This window comes from Macaca fascicularis, chromosome 9, assembly GCF_037993035.2.
Source record: "Macaca fascicularis isolate 582-1 chromosome 9, T2T-MFA8v1.1".
NCBI classification, from domain to species: domain Eukaryota; kingdom Metazoa; phylum Chordata; class Mammalia; order Primates; family Cercopithecidae; genus Macaca; species Macaca fascicularis.
The window spans coordinates 86796497-86817797 of NC_088383.1; the positions used below are offsets into that span (position 1 = coordinate 86796497).

Sequence of the window (21301 nt, forward strand, 5' to 3'; positions counted from 1 at the left end):
TTCTCTATACCAAGTTAATAACTTAGTGACCTTTAGGCTTATTTCAGTCCTCGATAGTAAAGAAATAGATTTCCGCAATAAAATATGTGTAATGCAAAGCCCATTCTAGAAGTAAGCCTCAGATCCAGCATATGAAGCCTGTGTTTTAATTAAAGTGGAAAAATTTAACATTGTCATAAACATTTACCCCATTTTGCTTTGGGTATTACTGGGGTAATTAAATGTGTTTTGTTTGACTATAAATAATTTTAATCAGCGTTTAAGGGGCATATTTGGTTTTTCCCTCTAATAGAAATCTCTTAGTTTCCATGGATATAATCTGACCAGCCCTTGAGACCGTCTCTTGGAATTATCATCTGTATTGTATGATATGATGTAGTATGTGTTATAGTCTATATTATATTATAAAGGATATCCTGTACTCTATATTATTGTCAGAAGAGCAAAGGCATGCACTACACTATGCCTTATCATGATTGACATGTAGTTTATGCCTTTGCTTTACTGACAGTCAGTGCTTTTAAACTATAAGCCACTTGAAGGCAGTTATCATGTATGCTCCCACATGTCCTACTGCTTTGTCAGATCAGTGGTAAGTGTAGGTTTGGGCATGTGAATGGTGAGTGGTCCTCTGCCTCTGTATTTTAGAAGGCAGCACAGGCTAGTGTTCAGGGCCTGGGCACTGACTTCAAAGCAACCAGGTGTGAACCCGTTCCCTCTACTTAACAATCCTTTCACCAGTTCACTTTCTTTTTAACAGCTCTAGGGAGATGTAATTTACATATCCTACAATTCTCCCACTTAAAAGGTACAACCCAGTGGTTTCTAGTATATTCAGAGTTGTGCAACCATCACCACAATCAATTCTAGGACATTGTCTTGAACTCAGAATGAAACCCCGTACCGTTCATCTGTCACCTCTAATCCCTTATAACCTCTAAGCAACTGCTCTTCTACTTTCTGTCTGTGTATTTACCTATTCTGGACATTTCATATGAATAGAATCATATATGTGGTCTATTGTGATTGACTTCTTTCATTTACCATAATGTTTTCATCCCTGTTGTATCTGTACTGCTTCTTTTTTTCTGGCTAAATAATCATCTATTGTATAGACATACCACATTCATCAATTATCCGTTTGTCATGTGATGGACATTTAGGTTGTTTCCATCTTTTAGTTATTACGAAGAATGCTGCTGTGAACATTCACGTATAATTTTTTTGTGTGGACATATGTTTTCATTTTTCTTAGTCATATGGCAAGGAGTGAAATTGCTGGGTCACGTGGTAACTCTCCTTAAAATTGTGCAACCAAAATGTAATTTTAAAATAATCCATACTTTGCATGTAGTGGGTTGAACCTGCAGAAGGGGTATTGGAAAGCATCCTGCCAGAGATTTGAGTTGGTTACAACGTGTTTGTTTTGAAAGTAGAGCTTGATTATCATGGTTTCTGAGTAGGCTCCTTCCTGTCCTCTGTAAAGCAGAACTTAACTGGGCTGAGTTTCTTCCTAGGTAGACCCCAGTTAACTCACGTGTCAGCAGGGCCTCATTGTAAGTTTATCTCACTGAAAGTTAGTCCTTTGATATGGACACTTCAATTAGTCAGATACCATTCATTCTTTTCTTAGGCCTCGAATCTGGAATTCTCTTATTTTCAAACAGGGAAGGTTAACAGCTAGATCATTAAGGTCTCTGGGCTATAAATGGTTCTGTTGGTGTTTTGCAGTATTATAATTCACAGAATTCTGGAACCAGAAGTCCACGATGGGGGGAAGACTACCTTTGTCCCCAGATGCTAGTGGGGACATGAGACAGTGGGAAAATCACGAATAAATCCAGGGGTAGGGACATCAGCTCTGCTCTTAGAATTTGGGACAACAGGCTCTTATTCCCATTTCCTCTCCCTCCAGAGTTTGCTGCAGAGTTGGGCTTGGTGGGAATCACTGCTCAGTAATAGATCAGTTTGGCCTGTGAGTGGCCCAGCTTGCTCATGCTCCCTTCTCAGAAATGGAAACCCAGAGAGAGATCGGGCAGGTTTCTCAAGCTGCACAGCTAATGAGTGGCAAACGTGGTCCCCTCGTTCTCGTCCTAGTGGTCTTTTAGATCCTGGAAAGACTTTTTTTTTTTTTTTTTTTTTTTTGCCTTTTAAAAAAATTTTACTGTAAGTTTTGGGATACACATACAGAACATGCAGGTTTGTTACATAGTTGTATGTGTGCTATGGTGGTTTGCTGCACCTATTGACCCATCAAATACATTCCCTCCCCTTGCCTCCCACCCGCAACAGGTCCTGGTGTGTGTTGTTCCCTTCTCTGTGTCTATGTGTTCTCATTGTTCAACTCCCTCTTATGAGTAAGAACATATGGTGTTTGGCTTTCTGTTCCTGTGTTAGTTTGCTGAGGATGACTGTGGAGAAATAGGAATGCTTTTATGCTGTTGGTGGGAGTGTAAATTAGTTCAACCATTGTGGAAGACAGTATGGTGATTCCTTAAGGATCTAGAACCAGAAATCCCATTTGACCCAGCAATCCCATTACTTGGTATATACCCAAAGAAATATAAATCATTCTACTATAAAGACACATGCACATGTATGTTTACTGCAGAACTATTTACCATAGCAAAGTCATGGAACCAACCCAAATGCCCATCAACAATAGACTGGAGAAAGAAAATGTGGTACATATACACCATGGAATACTATGCAGCCATGAAAAAAGAATGAGATCATGTCCTTTGCAGGGACATGGGTGAAGCTGGAAGCCATCATCCTCAGACCCTGGAAAGACTTTAGCCTTTGCAAAAGTAAAGGCAATGTCATCTTTCTTTTATATTTCAAAGAACTCTGCTGCTTTCCTGTTCAAACAGCCTGCATTAGTTCTTAATCATTTATTTTAGTTACCTTTCTGTCATTTATTTAGCATTTAAATGCGTGATGCCAAAAGTCAATTTATAAGCAGATGTAAAAAAGCATATTCAGAATCATGTAAAATTGTGTGGTCTTTGTAGCACACAGTATTAGACTAGTAAATTGGATTCATCTAGTCAACATGACTTTAATGATACTGGGGTTTTCTAAACAAACACTGATGGCCAGTGCCTGTAAACCCTGACTTGAAGATTTTTCTTCAAACGCAGTCACTATACATCTCTTACTTGGTATTCACATTTTCTTAGGTGATGGTAAGAACATTTGGAACTTGGAATTTCCTGTTCATGTCAAGAAATCTTATTCCGAATAATATGTTCTGCCAATTAGGGAAAATTTTCGTTACCTGTCTAGCATTAAAAGGCACACATTAGTTTATATATTAAGTGAAGTTTATCTCATCAGATATGAGGGCCTTTTGTGTACTCTGCTCTGAAAATTATCTCACGGGGAAGAAGACAACAGTGGCATACAGTACGTGTGTTAGACACTCAATGGTTATTAAGTAGTACTACGGAAAAATAGGGGACTATATCCGTGGAGGGTTAGTCATGTAATTCAGCTAACGCTTACATGGTGTAACAGAATTGCCTACCGTGTACCAGGCCCCTTACTTTTTCCTTCCTGTAGTTGGCCCTGTGTCTTTTTTTCAGTTATTCCTGGAATTTGGGGACATGTTTTCTTATCTGAGATGTCCCCTTTCTTCCATAGCACTAAAACCCATATATAAAGGTTGGATTTAGGATTGATTTATTAATTTTAGCTTATTAGCATCCATTTATAATGACATCTTAGCCCGTGTGGTTTAGGGAAACTTCCCTGGGTTCAAATCTCCCTTTCATCTGTAATAAACAGTGTGGCCTCATGCATGCAATTTGGCCTCTTTTGTGAAGCAGTCGCAAGTCTTATTTGTATATTTTGGGGAGGATTAGTTGTCCTTCCTGCCTGTCCTCACACTCCATGTGTGTACTAAAGTTCTTTCTGATGCAGGATTATTCAAATGTGGACTGCATAACAAGAAATACGTTTTTATGGTAACCTAGTCACTGATTATGTGTAATTGTATTGTGTCACTGTGATGAGTTTCATAAAACAGTACTTACATGCTTTGCACTAATTTTCTATTTAATTATATTTCATCTTTATTAAAATGTAGATCACAAAAGACTAGACTAATTTCACAATCCAGTTTGAAAAAAGTGCTCTACCTTGCCCAATGCTTTGTTCCCTCCAGGTCTGCATGGATCTGTTTCCTCTGCCTGGAACACTTTATCCCTCCTCTATCCTATCCCTGCTCAAGCCTTACTAGTGTCCCTCCTGCAGTCAGTTAGGTGTCTGTGCTGTGAGGAATTTATATAATATTCAGACCTACTCTTGTAACATTCAGTACTCTGTTTAATTGTTTCTTTCTTATAGCTTCACTATAAGATGAAAGAGGGCTGAGACAAGGTTGACCTTAACACTGTACCCCTGGTGACTCTAATCTGTTAGCTCTCCAAAAATTGTAGCTGCTGCCACTTATACTGAAAAGTATCATCTAATTCCTATGGTACTTTGCCCTACCTATTTTCCAGGAAAGTAAGTGTGTATATTATTTAAGCCTCAAATGTCTCACTATCTTCCTTGAACTGGTTATCTGTCTCTTCAGTTATGGACATATTTATGCTCATATGTCATTTGTGATCTGGCCTCTTTAACTTTCTTCTTTGCCCATGCTGCTGTTGATGCCCTTGTATGGCATGCATCCTGCATTAGTCCAATACACCTGTATTGCATGCCTGCTGTGTATCACAAACTCTTCTAAGAAAGATGATGGGAGGTCCCTGGCCTTGAGGAGCCTGGTCCAGGGAGGCCAGTGCTGAGGGATACACTGGGCAGAGTCCTGTGGTGGAGGAGAGGAGTGGGGCTCCCACCGTAGCACACCAGCCCCCTAGCTAGCAGAGAATGCCTGCAGGTGCTGTGAGACTGATGCAGAAGAAAAGACACCCACTGGCTAAGTGGGTCTGCATTCAGCCATGTTGCAGGGAAGCAGAGATGAGAGAGGAGGCAGAAATGAGGAGAGAAAATAGGTAGTAAAAAGTGTTTGCAGGTACTACGTAAAGATGCCAAGAACAGAAAAGAACTGTGAAGGAGATGTGAAGTTGACTCCCGGCCTCTACTTTGGGAGTCATGGAGTAAGAGGAGGTTTTGGTATCTGCTGTGGGGTGTACTTGAGGGCTTAGGCTCATCTTTACAGTGAATGCCAGATGGAAAGAAGCCACATAGCTCTACCAGGGCTTGTGCAAGCCTCAGTGCTAACCATGCTCAGTGGTTACCTTCAGCCACTAGATGATACTGGGTGACTTAAAGGGGCTTGATGGGACCCCAGCTTCCATGGGCAGCACCGGGAGTGACCCTCACTCATCTCAGTGCCCCTCACCATCTACATCTGCAGCAAATCACAGAGGCCAGGGTTTAGAATGATGAATTTGAATCCTCACGACAAAATTTTTTGAATTCATTGTCTTAATGAAGCAGGAAAATATTTAGTATATTTTAAAGTCTATCAGGAAGGAAAGAAACTTTTCACATTTCCAGTTCTTAGAATAGTGGCTCTTAGATGTTAAAAACAGTTAATGATACTGCTAAGGAAACAAGATGGCCTTTCTGCCTTGGTTGTCTAGAAGGTAATTCATTCAAAAATATAACCAAACTGACATCATATCCAGTCCCCATACAATTCTGATGCTACTTGTTTTAGAAGCTACAGCAACTAACTCTAGTGAATTATACAGATAATCTTTGTGTCCTTGTGATTTATGAGTGAACAGAGTGGCTAGTGGCTCATATTCACGTTTGCATCCTTGGGTGATTTGGTTTTACTAATCTTGTAGAACATGGTTGTATTAGTCCTTTTTCATGCTGCTGATGAAGATATACCCTAGAGTGGGCAATTTACAAAAGAAAGAGGTTTAATTGGACTAGTTCCGTGTGGCTGGGGAAGGCTCACAATCATGGCGGAAGGCAAAGAGGAGCAAGTCCCATCTTACATGGACGGCAGCAGGCAAAGAGAAAATGAGGAAGATGCAAAAGCGCAAATCCCTGATAAAACCATCAGATCTCGTGAGACTTTTTCACTACCACAGGAACACTATGGGGGAAACTGCCCCCATGATTCAATTATCTCCCACCGGTTGCCTCCCACATCATGTGGGAATTATGGGAGTACAGTTCAAGATGAGATTTGGATGGGGACACAGAGCTAAACTATATCAGTGGTTGTTTCTTAAATTCACAGGTAGTGTGACCATACTGGGTCTTGTTTAGAATTCCATTCATGCTAAAAGCTGCCCTTGCAGATTCTGACAGCTAGAGGAATCCATTGAAATTGTGCTGAGTAGAGCACCTACTGATTTTTGTGTGCCATTTTGAAAACACAAAGAGCAACCATGTTCCTTGAGGAGTCACTTGCATTAAGGAAATGAAATTTAGTGACTACCATGCTTACTTTGTAGTTTAGTTATAAATACAAATTTCAGATTATGGAAGTCTTGGAATCTTTTTTAAATCAAACATTTGCAATGTAAAAGTAATCCGTTGTTCTTTCAAGACAGTTTGGAAAACAAGTACAAAAAAGTACAAAAATGAAAAAATATGACCTAGATTGCAGTTTGCCTAGAAAAACAGCTATTGATGTTTTTCTTCATCTTCTCCTCCTCCTCTTCTTTTCTCTTCCTCTTCCTTTTAAGTGGATTTATAATTGACTGCCCTGCTCTTTAAAAAATAAAACATAATAACTTAAGTCTGCACATTCAGATAAGCCGTATTGGAGACATAATCATAGTAAACCCTGAAGTCGGTTTGGTGGGAATTTGTTTATAGCAAATCCACGGTGATGTTTCACTTGCGTGAGAAGCTTGGGTACATTCATCCCACCCACTGCTTGTCCAAGAGAGGTGGGGAGGAAACCTCAGATAACAGCTGAAAAATAAGTGGGATTTTGTGCCTTGGAAGTGAAAAAACTAGGGTCAATACACCATACTCAAAAGAAGCTTCAGGAGGCTCTCTGTTGAGTTGATTTGCTTTGGAATCCATTTGTTGGGATGTAATGAAGCCAACTAAGGGGTGCCAGCTCCAGACCTGTGAAAGCAGACTCTGAGCTCTGTCAAGGGACACAGATAAGTCTCTCTATAGGACATGAAAAAGGAGAAAAATCCCCCAGAATTCCTTTCCTAGACTCTATTTCAATTAAATAGAAAAACTCACTGTGTTCCGTCTTGTAAGACTTTATTTTGAAGCATCAGATGCCACATATAGATCAACTTGTACAGATGATGTTACATGATGGGAGGGGAAAAACTCAGTGTATTTCCTGTGTCAAAGGAGAGGCAGCTCGTCATGATCCAGTGATGTGCGTCTTCTGGTTATCCACTGGGGACAAAGACCTTGCATGTTAAATTGAAGGACACTGGTGTGCTGCAGTAGAGCAGTCAAACCCAGAGATACTGTACTGAGACTTCCTAGTTGTAATTGTGAAATACACAGGTCTTTTTCTCTATGATCAAAACAAGAACTTGCTCGATGACTTAGGTGTTCTCCCTAGCTGAACACACAGCAAATGAATGAATGGCTAAGTAAACTCGTCATCCCTATGTAAGGAAGTTGGATGAATGTGGTAATGACAAGAAAAAAATGATTTATCAAGGAAACTTCCATTTTGGATAAAGAACATCAAGTTTGCCCAAAACTTCCATTTTGGATAAATCACATTAGGGCAAGAGAAGTTGCCCTGTTGTTTTCTTAAAGAAGCTTGTTTTAACTTTAATAATATTTTGGGCTGGGAGACAACAAAGTCTTGCTATTGAAGCAGGATATTTCCCTGACCCCTTCGCAGGAGTTGTGACAGTGGTGTCTCATTTACTCAGCCCACCACTCTCAACTCCAGTGTGGGAACTGGAGTGAACAAGTGCTGCCACCGGCTGGCTGCTTAGGTACTGGCAGGGAAGAACTCTGTGCTGGCCCCATAGCAGCATTTAGATGGGGGTGCCTGTAACTCCTGAAGCCCCAGAGGGCGTATTACAGTACTCTTTTAGTTCTGCTGTCCGTGGACGTCTTAAGTGTTAACAGTTCAGGGGCCCCTTGCTTTTTTGCGTGAGTCGGCTGCCCTCCACCAGCGAGGGCAAAGGGCCAGTGTGACAGCCTTTTGTATCTGCACTCATAGCTCCCGAGCTCTTGTCTGGCATCCAGGAAAAATGAGGTTGCACGAATGAATTGAAGGATGGGAAATATGGGGGATTTTATTGCTGATGAAAGTGGCTCTTAGTGGGAAGGGGAGCTGAAAGGGGGATAGGGCAGGTAGGTAATCTTCCCCTGAAGTCTGCCTGGATTCTTCTCCAAAGTTAGGCCGCAAGCTGTCCCTCCAAAGTCAAACCACTTCTCCCTAACCTCCAGCTGTGGTTCCGTCTACCGGCTGAGTCTGGGTTTTTTTGTTTGTTTGTTTGTTTTTATAAGCATTGGGTGGGTTGGGACAGGGCCATGGGTGGTTTAGGAAAAGGCAACATTTGAGTGGAAAAACAGGGATATGAATTCTCACTTTGAACTGTGGTTTCAGGCTTTTTGGCTTGAGGATAGGGTTTTCCCAGGGACCTGCCCTTTTCTGCCTAGAATTTCTTTGCTCCCCTGTCCCTGTCACTGTGTTGCCCAGGGTGGTCTCAAACTCCTGGGTTCAAGCAGTCCTCCTGCATGAGCCTGCCAAGTAGCTGGAATTACAGGCAGGCACCACCACACCCAGCAAGATGCTTATTTTAGGTAATAGTCTGATGGTAGCCACTGATCTGATAGTATATTTGCAACAGTTACAGATGTCATTTCTTTCCTAAGGCATTCTCCACTGAACTGTTGATGTAGTAAAAGAATGTATACACAATACTGTGAAACTTGCTTTCCCTCAATGGCAATTGTCTGTTAAAAGAATTCCCTTGAGTAATGAACCCAGAAATATTACAAATTTCTGTAATATTATGTTGATGTCAAAGTGATGAAAATGTTAAGACCAGAAACGGTATTAATCTCAGTAATTAAATGTGTGTCTATTTAAAAAGTTATTTCTCATTGAAAGCAATATTTATTGAACTGATGATAAGTTATGAAATAGTATCATTTTCATGTTAATAATGGCATATTAATATTGTCCTGAAATTATATCAGTTTCAAAGAACAAATCTAATTCTTACAGGAACATAATTTTTTAGAAGAAAAAAGATGTAAGCTGTATTAAGGTTATCTCTGAGCTGTCCGGAAAATTCTGTCTTCCAAATAACTGAACTTTCACTGTCATTTATTCTTCTGAAGGTCGATTGGCTCATTCTATATTTTAAATATGTCAGATAATACCGTACTAATGGATTGCTGTTTTTGAATGTACTATTACTTCAGTTACACTAGGAAACTCAGTTTTTTTAAGATTAGATATCTATTTTTTTTCTATTATAAAAATAGCAGATGTTGATTAAGAAATTGGGCAGGCCAGGAAAAAATAGGAAGATAAATTATCAACAGCATAACTTTCACCCAAAGGACAGTCATATTTATCTTGCTGTATAGTTCTTTCTGATTTTTTTGTGTGTATTTTTCCTTTTGCCTGTATTTTAGATATATGTAGGCAAGTTTCTTTTCAATTATAACTTTGACCTTCTAGTCTAGAAAGTGACCGCTCTTCCTCTCCCTTTTCCTTGCTCCTCAACGGCAGACTTCTTCGGCTCTTTCTGTTCTCAGCATTGCATGGGCCGTGTGATGACCTAGAACTTGTTCTTAAAATTCTGAAAGCAATCACAGCTTGATTAACCAAATAGACACCTGGGAGGACTCTATGGTCTGTGAACACCTGTCTTAGCTTATCTGTAACACAGACTGACTACTTGTTTTGTCTTTTTTTAAAAAGACAGTTTTCCAGAATGCAAGGGTCAGATGTCTTCCACCTTAGGAGAATTGCCAGGACTGAGCAACATTCCACTGATCACCTGTACAGACAGCTGACACAGACATTGCTCGTTTTACCTTAGTTATCTCCATTGCTTTACTTTGTGAAGGCTTTGCCAAGGACCACTGTGGTTTGCTGTCAGCTATTTCCATGTCAGATGCACGTAATGTATTTTAATAGCCCCCTCACAAATTCTGTTAGTCATTCTTTCCAATATATAGGCACAATCTGGATTAACTCAGATGTGTGGGAAAATAGGATGGAATGAGGTAGGATCTCTTATTATCTCTGCTCTTGTAGTAGTAGAAGCAAAACTGTGACCATTTTTCTGACTTTGATTTAGTTTTGAATAAGTATATATTTTGAAAATACATACTTATATTTTCCCAAGTGATGTTGATGTACCCGCAGGTCAGCACTTTGAACACTTGAACATCTATGAAATCACATAGTAAAGTGATAGGAGATGGGGCTAAGCTTTTAATGGCCTTTAGACATAGCCTTTAGATATAACCTAACCTGGAAGGCTTTGGGAAGTTGTTGTGTTAAATCCCCAACACACTGTTGTGTTTTCTTAGGACTTGCCTCTTATTAAAAAAAAAAAAAAAAAAATCTGTCCAGCTTAAGAGTTTGATTAATGTGGGTCTTAAAGCATTCTGCTATCTTTTTCTTTCCTTTTTTTTTTTTTTTTTTTTTTTTTGAGACAGGGTCTCGCTCTGCCACCCACTTTGGAGTACAGTGGCACAATCATAGCTCACTGCAGTCTCAAGCTTCTGGGCTCAAGAGATCCTCCTGCCTCAGCCCCTTGAGTAGCTGGGCCTGGAAGCGCGTGGCACTGCATCGAACTCATTTTTTATTTTTTTTGTAGAGACGGGATCTCACTGTGTTTCCCAGGCTTTAAGTGCCTGGCAAACTTTGTGTTCTATTTATATGATAGCCTTTATTTCATAGGCTTCCCCTTCTCTTTATTATGCCTGGATTAATGCATGCCTTAGTTATAATGGACTGCTTTCCAAAATTTGTTTTATAAATCAGATGTTTGGGTTTCGAAACATATTTTCCCATAGTAATGATGATAATAAGGTACTTAGACTAAAACCTTTCAAAGCAGATTGAAAAGTTTCACTAAAACCTTTCAAAATCCTATAACTGAGTATAATATTTAGCTAGAGTTCTCATCCGACTTTTTTGCCAAATATTCCTTACTCCCACCCCAGCATCGTAGTCCTCTTTAAATGGAAAAAATGCAATAGTAAGAAAGAACTGTGGTAGCATTGAGAGCCACCTCTCGGCTGCCCTACTCCCTTTCTGCTTCTTTGGGTGGTGGTCAGGATCTGTCTACTGAGAAGACACAGGTAGGACTGGCTGTGAATTCAAATAAGCCAGATGCATTTTTATATATTGAGTTTATTCATTGAAGAAGTTCTAAATTTATTTTGGGAACATAATAAGAACTCCTGGTCTGATGTTAATTAACCTGCAGTGAAAAGTAGAGCTACTCAAGAGGAGTGAAGAATTTGGCAGTTCATTGAACTGACTTAATTACAAAGCAGGCTTTCCAATGAATATTCAGCTCCAATGAATAAATCAGCTATATCCCTTGGTGCTGGGTGCTTGTGGAATAATCACAGTACGGGACTTGGGTTAGCCTGAGAATTAGATGTTTGGTAAGGGATGAGTGGGGTACATATTGCATGAACACCAATTTTTTTTTAATGTGATCAGATATTATTAGAAAGGATGTGGAAGGGAGATTATTACAGATAGAGACCAGCATATTGAAAGCACTGTATCACTCAGCTTTTTACACCTGAAGCAAGAATTTCCAACTTATTACCCTGGAAATTTAACATGTATTATGAGATTGTGCAATGACCAGGACACTAAGCATTGAAAATCTGTTTTTACTGTTTTATGTTCACTTTGGCTCTAAATATATAGGATTTGGAATTAGGTGGGAAGGAAGTGGTGGGGACACTGATAAAGAACTTATCAAGCCTGTAATCCCAGCACTTTGGGAGGCCAAGACGGGAGGCCAATCATGGTGGTCAGGAGATCGAGACCATCCTGGCTAACACGGTGAAACCCCGTCTCTACTAAAAAATACAAAAACTAGCTGGACGAGGTGGCGGGCGCCTGTAGTCCCAGCTACTCGGGAGGCTGAGGCAGGAGAATGGTGTAAACCCGGGAGGCGGAGCTTGCAGTGAACTGAGATCTGGCCACTGCACTCCAGCCTGGGCAACAGAGCGAGACTCCGTCTCAAAAAAAAAAAAAAAAAAAAAAAAAAGAACTTAAGGGGAAATTAACCAAGGGACTCAATATGATTTCTTCTAATTTCTCTGCTCTTTAATGTCAGCCAGAGCTCCTCAGCAATGCTGAAAAGTTGAGATTTTTAAAACTGAAAAAACAAGAGGCCCTGCTCTTTGCAGGGTTAAAGATAATATAGAGTCCTATAGCACTGCCAGTCTATGTAATGAAATACGGTAAGTCCTCACTTAACATTGTCAGTATAGTTCTTGGAAACTGACTTTAAGTCAAACAACATATATGAAAATCAATTTTACCAGAAGCTGATTGATATAAACAAGACTTAAGTTCCTGTGACATATTTCTGGTCACAAAAACATTATCACACTTCTAAATAAAGACGCGACGTAATTCTAATGTTAAACATTGAAACAAATGTGAGTTATGCATATATTAAAGAAAGATTAATGAAAACCATTAATTACCCCATTTTTAGTGAATCAGTGAGTGATGGTCATAGTAGTGATGTGTTAAATCAAGGATAAATGTTTGCAAAGTAAAAATTGTAAGGAGCACCTCCTCCCAACTCACAGTTCAAAAGCAAATAGAAACAATTACAGCGGCTTGCTGAACACTTGCATACTGCATCATTGATTTTCATGCATTTGTATGATTGGCATATACTTTATGAATTTGTATTTTATAATAATTTGTACTCATTCATTTTCTAATGTGCTTATTCCAGTTCAGATCAAGGGTGGCTGGAGCCTGTCATGGCAGCTCAGGGCACAAAGCAGGACCCAACCCTGGACAGGGCACCAACCCATTGCAGGACACACTTATACACACACTCTCACTTACTCCAGAGGGACCATGTAGACATGCCGATTGCACATCTTTGGAATATAGAAGTAAACTCGAGTATCTGGAGAAAACCCTCACAGACATAGGGAGAACATGTGAACTCTATATAGACAGAGGCCCCACTGAGAATCTGCTTTTTTCTTCCCCCCTCGTCAACATTATAATAACAGGACGTTGAACATTCAAGGACCTACTGTACTTGAGAATCCACACTGCTGAGCTGGGGCCTCCTGTGTTGCCTGCGTCGTGGAAATAAATTAGTAGAGCAAATTGGGACAGCAAACCCAGGTTTCACACCCAGAGTGCCCGGGTTTGCTGAGGTGGGCAGTAGATTGATAGCTGGTAACTCTACCAACAGATGCCAGGAAGGAGCCAAGACTCACATAGAGCTCCACCATGTTTCCTGATCTTGTCTGTTTCCAAAATTGCTCATAGACTCCCTAAACTGCCCTTATTTCCCTGGCATCAGCTACCCCCAACTCTGCTACTCCCAAGTATTGTTGGCAAAGGAGATAGGCCCACAAACCACAGCATGATTTGCTCTAAATCCATGTTTCCCTCAAGTTCCTCTGTAATTGCTGGTTGGACAGGACCCAGCAATTTTGGCTGCCATGGTGACCAATATCCGTTCCTATCTTGGTGGTATGACTGCCTGAGTCATGTCGTCTTGCAGGCTAGTGGTTTCCTCAGTTTTAAAATGATGATTTGCCTTGCTGCTTCTAGCTCTAAATATGTGTGACAGAACTAGCTCTGACTGAAGACAGCTACTGTCTTGACACTGGGCAGGGAATGACAGAATGGGTAGGCCAGAAAGGGACCTGAGGCATCATTCAGGCCAAACTTCTCATTTCATAGATGAGGGCATCGGGGCTACAGCAGCTGAGTGACCTGCTCAGAGTCACATGCCTCATTAGTTACATATGGGTAAAGACAGCTTTGTCTTGATTTTGCTTCTCAGAGTTATTGATTAGTGTTACGAGTATTTACTCTAAAAGTAATTGAGCAGGCATTTCTCCACTAAACATCATACTGCAAAATGATGCCTGCTTGAATTTTTTTCTTGCTTATCAACTATCTCTACCTCCTATGATGCTTTTAAACACTGGAATTGGGATCCTTAAAGGTAAATGCCTCATAGTTATTTGTTTAAATAAACATAATTCTGAGGCTAGAGGCAGTGGCTTATGCCTGTAATCTCAGCACTTTGGGAGGCCAAGGCAGAGGATTGCTTGAGGCCAGGAGTTCAAGACCAACCTGGGCAACATAGCAAAAACTCATCTCTCCAAAAAGAAAAAATGAGCCAGGTGTGGTGGTGTGTGCCTGTAGTCCCAGCTACTTGGGAGGCTGAAGCAGGAGGATTGCCTGAGCCCTGTGGGTTAAGGCTGCAGTGATCCATGATCGTGCCACTGCACTCCAGCCTGGGCAACAGAGCATGAGACGTCTCAAAAAAAGAAACGAAATGAAATGACTGTTGATTGTACTTCAAAGCTTGGCCAAAAAGTATGATGAATGCAGAGAATCACGAAGTTTAATAGGAGTTATACAAGGGTTCCAGGATTTCTCACTGTTGCTGCAGGTAGGAACTGTTTAACATTCTGAGGAGCATTTGCACGTTAATGGGGTCCCAACTTTGCAGCACAATATATTTGACTTATTTTGACACCCTGCACCTCCCCCTTTTTGCCCTTGAATTTCTCTTCAGAATCACATTCTGCCATGCAAAAACAACATATTTTGAAACTCTGTTTCCAGTTTGCTATGTAATCATGGCTTATTCACTTGTCAAATAAGCCCTCTAATACATATTGATGGCCTATAAGGTGCCAGATGTTATTCTAGATACTGGGGATACACCAGTGAATGAAACAGACAAGACAAGTCCCTTGTAGAACTTAACATTCTGGAGGGCTGGAACAGAAATGGAACGGATATCCAAATATAGTGATTATCATAGCCAAAAAGTGTTGAGTGCTTTCTAAGTGCCAATTAATTATCAATGGTTTACCTAGATTTACAAATGTAATGCTCACTGTAATCATATGAGCCAGACATTATTTTTGTCCTTCATTTTGCAAATGATAAAATTATATCTGGTTAATTTTCTCAACATTTTCTAACTAGTGATTGATAGAGCTGGGATTTGAACCTAGGCATTTGGCTCAAAGTCTATGATCATAAGACAGAAGTGTAATTACAGGAGTCTCCCCCCAATGCAATGGCTGCTGTTTTGTGACTGTACCTAAGTTTGTAGGAAATATTTTAAATATTCAAATGGCCAGTTGTTTCTACAGCTATTTTTATGGCTTTCAGAGGAGAAAAGCCTAGAGCTCTGTCATCATATGAGAGTGTGCTTCCCATCTGTTTGAGACCTCCTTTTTTCTCTAAATTTAGAACGTGATGATACCATTATCCTTATATCATTTCCTCTCAGGTCTTGATTGTTCAGGTTCTAAGGCAGCTGATTTTATGCATATTCATTCTGGTTCAGATGTAGAACAAGTAGCTGCTCACCTTCATGTGGCTGTCCTGTGCTCCTGTGTGAATATGGGCGAGTCTTTTGCTCTCTGTGAGCTCCTTAAGGACCTTGGGTGGTGTTGGTAGTACCAGTCATCTCAGGGGATTGAGATTGGTGCTTCTTAAGACTAAGCTACCAAGAGTTTCAGAAAGGGGAACGTCATTTGGCTGTAAAAATAAAACCACACTTTGGATATTCTGATGTTTGATTGCTTTAAAAGACTACATTTTATTCATCTTTTTGGTTCTGCCTTATGTATACACACAGGATCTTTGGATGAGGAGCTTGCCTCTGTGACCCACTAAGGAAATGTGAAATCTATTAACATCTTTGTGCAATCAAGAATAATTTGTTGACTCAACTGTTGAAATGGTGAATTGCCACTGGTTGAAGAAATAACATGGAGACAGTAGCACAGGCTCTTTGCATTAAGAAAATTTTGTTTTAATTGTTTAATATGTCAAGTATAGAGAATGATAGAACACATGTCCTCTACTCATTGCTATGAAACCTTATTGCACTTTCAGTCTCTCTTACCAGCCCTCTTTTTCCACATATCTTTTTTATACTATTTCACAAGTATATAATTGTTTGATTTACTGTCTTGACTCCCACTAAAAGGAAGATCCATGAGGGCAGAAATTCCTGACTCCTTGGTTCACTGCTATGTCCCCATTATCCAGTCATTGGTCTCAGTATTTACTACAATATTGATTAATTGAATTTTCTCATGTTTGCTTCATTGAAATAGAACACTGTTGGGGTTCCCTCCCCAACTGCAAAGCCTCCCTCCAAATCAAATTTTCTTCTTTCCATAAATCCTTAGAGTAACCAGTATTGTGGATTTGGTGTTTATCATCTTTTGTGCATGTTTTTATATCTTAGTACATGTTTATTTATCTCCATTAGCCAGTATGTAGAGTTGTTTGGGAGCTTTTAAGAGTTGTTTATATAAATAGTAATATAACCTTTCTGACTTCTGTAAGAGACAAGCCCGGAAGAGTAACTCTAAGCCCGGAACTGTAAGGGACAAGCCCAGAAGAGTCCTGATATGACTACTACACCAAACTCCCCTAAAGACCTCTCCGAGAAGGACTTTCCACATGCCTCGAATAAATGCGGAAACAAGGAATGCATTTCATGTACCAGACAACAATTAAGCATTAACATCCGAGAATGAAACTGTCTAGTTTTTTTCAAAGTTTAAGAACTAGAGGCACTTAATATGTTTGTGCCAGAAAATTGGCCACATGCTTGCGGTTTTCTCCAAGAAAAGGGGTCCTAATTGTTCAATCAAAAAATATATTAACAAAGTATAAGTGGCCTGACATTTTGGCACACTTTTTTCCTTCCTTTAGTTGAGACGGGAGAAGATTGACCTTGAAAATACATTGGAACAAGAACAAGAAGCACTAGTTAATCGCCTCTGGAAAAGGATGGATAAGCTTGAAGCTGAAAAGCGGTTTGTTTAGTCTTGCTGTTCAATATAGGGGGTGTGTGTGTGTGTGTGTGTGTGTGTGTGTGTTGCTGTTCTGGGTGTGACTGAGGGATAGCAGTAAGACACCTTAATTCTTTGGTGATGCACATCATTTTAATTGGCCAAAGGAAAAAATATGTTGAAAGCCTTCTGAACTATTCCCATGTTGGGCACCTCTTTATTGTTTGCTATCATACTGTCCCAGTAGAATTTTTTTTCATTTGGTGTTACAAGGCTGTGAGAGAATTAGTCATGCTGCTGTTGTTCACGTTAAAGTCTTTTCAAGGATGGTTGCAATTTCAACTTTCCACCTTATTGAACTGGCTTCCTCAATTGTTTTCTAAAGTATATAGGGTATACTATGTACTATTATTTATACATCTCTGGCATTTACTTTATTAGGAAGCCTGAGATTTTAATAGTAAAATTGTTTTAAAGCCTACTGTAAAGAAATACCTTTACATACTTAAGACTAGAATTCTTTGTGTAAAATGTATATACTTGCAAGTGGAATGTCACTCAACAGCAAACATTTCTTAAACCCCTTTGTGCAAGATAGTTAGGCCCTTGTTTTCAAGCACTGAGTACTATGGGAGTGTATGGGGCAGGGCGTGTAAGAATGGGAAGAAGATTCTGTATGTGGAATGTGTGTATGGGTGTAAAAAGTGAGTTTTTAAAAAATGGTCATTAATCCATTTCACCAAGATCTTTTGTTTGCTACCCAGAGTCTTTCCTCCTTAAGTATTTGGTTTGGATGCATATTTGTAATTGTTTTGAGTTCATGTCTACATTTGCAAAATATAGGCATACCACATAGCTTTAAGAAAAGTGAAAATTAGAGCTATATCTATAAGAAATACTTGTATAATCATATCCACTCTGCTTTGCTGATACGTATTATTGTAGCAACAGTAACAAGTTGAATTATGAAAAGTCATTCTATGTAATAAATGCAGGAACCATTATAATATTTTAACACACTATTTTTCTCAAGGGTAGACCTGGATGGAGGTAACTCAGTTTGCTCTTGGAAAAACTCAAAGGTACAAAGTAAAAACAAAACAAAAACCCCAGCAGCTATGGAAAGGGATTTAGAGATCTGTTGCCAAAGGAAGACTTTGTAGAAGGCAGTTGGAGGTTTTACATGTATTAGTGCCAAATTATTGGATTGAACAGTATGGAAGTTTTCATTTTGTAGGTCAAAGCTATTGAATATCATCATTCAACATAAAAATAATTGGTAAAGAAGGTGGCACTTTTAATTATTAACCTGATAATTCTGGTTTTGTTTTTAACTTTTTACCTTTGCTGTGCCCAAAAGCAAAGGGCACCTAGTCCAGTTTGCCATGCCCTTACAATTAGTTTTGCAGGAGGGAATTTTAGAAGTTGAGTCTCTATGTTACTTTACCCTCCAAGGAGATTCATAGTATCTTAGAAGATAAGAAAGTGGAATTTCCTCAGCATCTTCATGCACTAAACCCAAGAAGTTGAACATTGAGTCAGCAGATAATTCTAAGTGCATACTGTATTCCAGGCATAATTATTAGATCCAGATGTTAAATAAAGACTTTTCAGTATTGTTTAATTACCAGTAGTCATTTAAAAGGAAAAAAGGAGATTAGAATCAGCTCTGCCCTTTGGCCTGAGATACCAGATAAGAGCAACCAGAAGTTTGATGTAAAATGGGCAGAGGAATTAAGCAACCCTGTGAATTCTGGCAGTAAACAGGAGCTTGCTTTCAAAACAAACCTGCCAGCTAGTGTGTTGTTTTGTCTTTTCAAGGAAAACTGTTTGTCATTGTTGAAATTTTTCTTTTCAATGAAGAATCCTGCAAGAAAAATTAGACCAGCCTGTCTCTGCTCCACCATCGCCTAGAGATATCTCCATGGAGATTGATTCTCCAGAAAATATGATGCGTCACATCAGGTTTTTAAAGAATGAAGTGGAACGGCTGAAGAAACAACTAAGAGCCGCTCAGTTACAGCGTACGTAGCCTCTGGTTTCACTAGTTTTATGCCCGTAGAATTAATAACTTTACCAAATATAGGGTATTACGAATATTGAATTACCATTGACTATGCAATAATTAAATTCATATATTACTGATGCATGTTTACCTAAGTTTATTATCCTGGAATGGATTCTTTTTTTTTTTTTTTTTTGAGTGTTATAGTAGGGGAGAACAAAACCATTTAGAATACTTCCAGAAAATAATTCAAGTAATTTCAGCAACATCCAGGATCACAGGTAACATTTTAAATCTTCTCTGCCATGTTTATCTCTAGGATTGTGCTGACAAAAATATTGCAGCAGACCTCAAAGCACTTTCAAAATATTAAGGCAGAGAGTAGTTTACCTTCCTTACTACTACATTCAACCTTAGCTGACATTTGTTCATGCTATTTGAAGAGTAAATGCTTTTGAAATGTATACTTAATATTTTGGAAGAGGCTAAGATGTTGAAAAATTAAAGGACTAGATTTCTGAATACTTGATTAGGTCCCTGTGTAGTTTCTTGGGCTCTCCTATTTGTTTGTTTTTGGCTGTTCAAATTTTTTTTGAACAGATAATTCAGTGAAAGGTATGCAGTGAAAAAAATGTGTCTTCCTCTCATTCCTAGTCTCTAGCCACCCTATTCCCACAATTTATACATTTGTACTGTATTCTTCCAGATATATTTGTATGTAAACTTATTTATACAAATACAGTTGACCCTTGAACAACATGGGTTTGAACTGTGCTAGTTTACTTATATTGTGGAATTTGTTTTTCAATAAATACAGTTGTCCATTCATATCTGGAGGTTCTGCATCCAAAACCAAAGATGGATGGAAAATACAATATTCATGGGATGTCAAATCTGTAGGTGTGGAAAGCTGACTTTTCCTATCTGTGGGTTCCTCAGGGCTGACTGTGGGACCTGAGTATGCACACATATTGATATACTTGGGAGTCACAGGTTCTGAGGGACAGCTGTAGTAACACAATGAACACACTCCTTTTTACACCTTTCTTTTTTCACTTACTATGCATTGTAGTTTTTCCCCTGCCGATACACACAAAGCTGCCTTCATCCCTTATTTAAAGGCTGCATAGTATTTGATTGTATGGATATGCCATAATTCAACTAGTTCCATACCAGTGGCCCTTTTTTGGTTGCTATGCTACAACCACAATGAACATTTCTGTACACATGTTTGATACCTGTGCAAGAACACCTTCAGGATGGATTCCAGAAAGTGGATTTGTTGGGCCACATGGAATATGCATTTTAAAAAGTTCAGTGGTTCTTACCTTTGTTTTCTTCTCTGAAGTTCCTTACAAATTCCTGTGCCGTGGAGCATCTGGGATGGTGCATCAGCATCATCCTTGGAGCCTTTGAGAAATATGGTGTGGTACTTTGCTATTTCTGCTATTAGAAATTACCACAAACCTAGAGGCTCAAAACAATACAAACTTACCATCTTACAGTTCTAAGATGGGACTCGCTAGGCTAAAATCAGGGTGTCATCAGGGCGGCCATCCTTCTGGAGGTTGTTGGGGAGCCTGTTTCCTCGCCTTTTCCAGCTCTAGAGGCTGCCTGGATTCCCTGGCTCGTGGCCCCTTCCTTGCAATCGTACCACCCCACCTCTGCCTCTGTTGTTACATCTTCTTTTCACTCTGATTCCCCTGCCTCCCTTTATTAGGATCCTTGTGATTATGTTGGGCCCACTCTGATAATCTAGGATAATCTACCCATCTGAAGCACCTTAACTTAATCACTTCTGTGAAGGCCCTTCTGTCAAGTGAGGTTAGTAGCATTTATAGGTTTTGGGGATTAGCATGTGGACATCTTTAGAGAATCATGATTCTAGCACCATACAGGTTTCTGGGCTTACTCCATGGAGTAAAAAAGGGGCATATTAAAAGTATATGTATAAGTAATCCTGATGTGAACCTCAGGTTGATAATTACTATGTGTGTTCATTCAGTGAAAATCAAATGAGATATATCAAATAGTTATGAAATATTAATTATTTTAAGATTTTTGAGTTTTTACCATGTGAGTACACAAATATCTTTCAGCACCTTCCTGAACTCTTTCCAGTGCTGTCAGTTTGCATTTTTCCTCCTCATTTATACTGCTCCATTGTGCCCCTAGCAAAAATTTTAGAAGGAATTTGGGGAGAATTTATGCTTACTACTGTCTCCATACTGCACTGTTTAGCCTCTGAAGAGACTGCAGATACTAACAGAGGCATTTGTAAGTGCTATTTCCGATTTTGTGAGGACAGAGAAAGCTGAACTAAAGAAGCAGCAGTGGCAC

At 39.4% G+C, this 21301-nt stretch overlaps 1 protein-coding gene across 1 annotated transcript in view; it reads left to right on the plus strand.

The window, feature by feature from the left end:
* CCDC6 (coiled-coil domain containing 6) overlaps positions 1 to 21301 on the plus strand; it is a 120806-nt gene that overhangs the window by 77943 nt on the left and 21562 nt on the right. Inside the window, exons 4-5 of the mRNA XM_005565793.5 lie at positions 16877 to 16980; positions 18820 to 18980. Of these exons, the coding sequence (XP_005565850.2) occupies positions 16877 to 16980; positions 18820 to 18980 (265 nt within the window). The remainder of the gene's footprint in view (positions 1 to 16876; positions 16981 to 18819; positions 18981 to 21301) is intronic.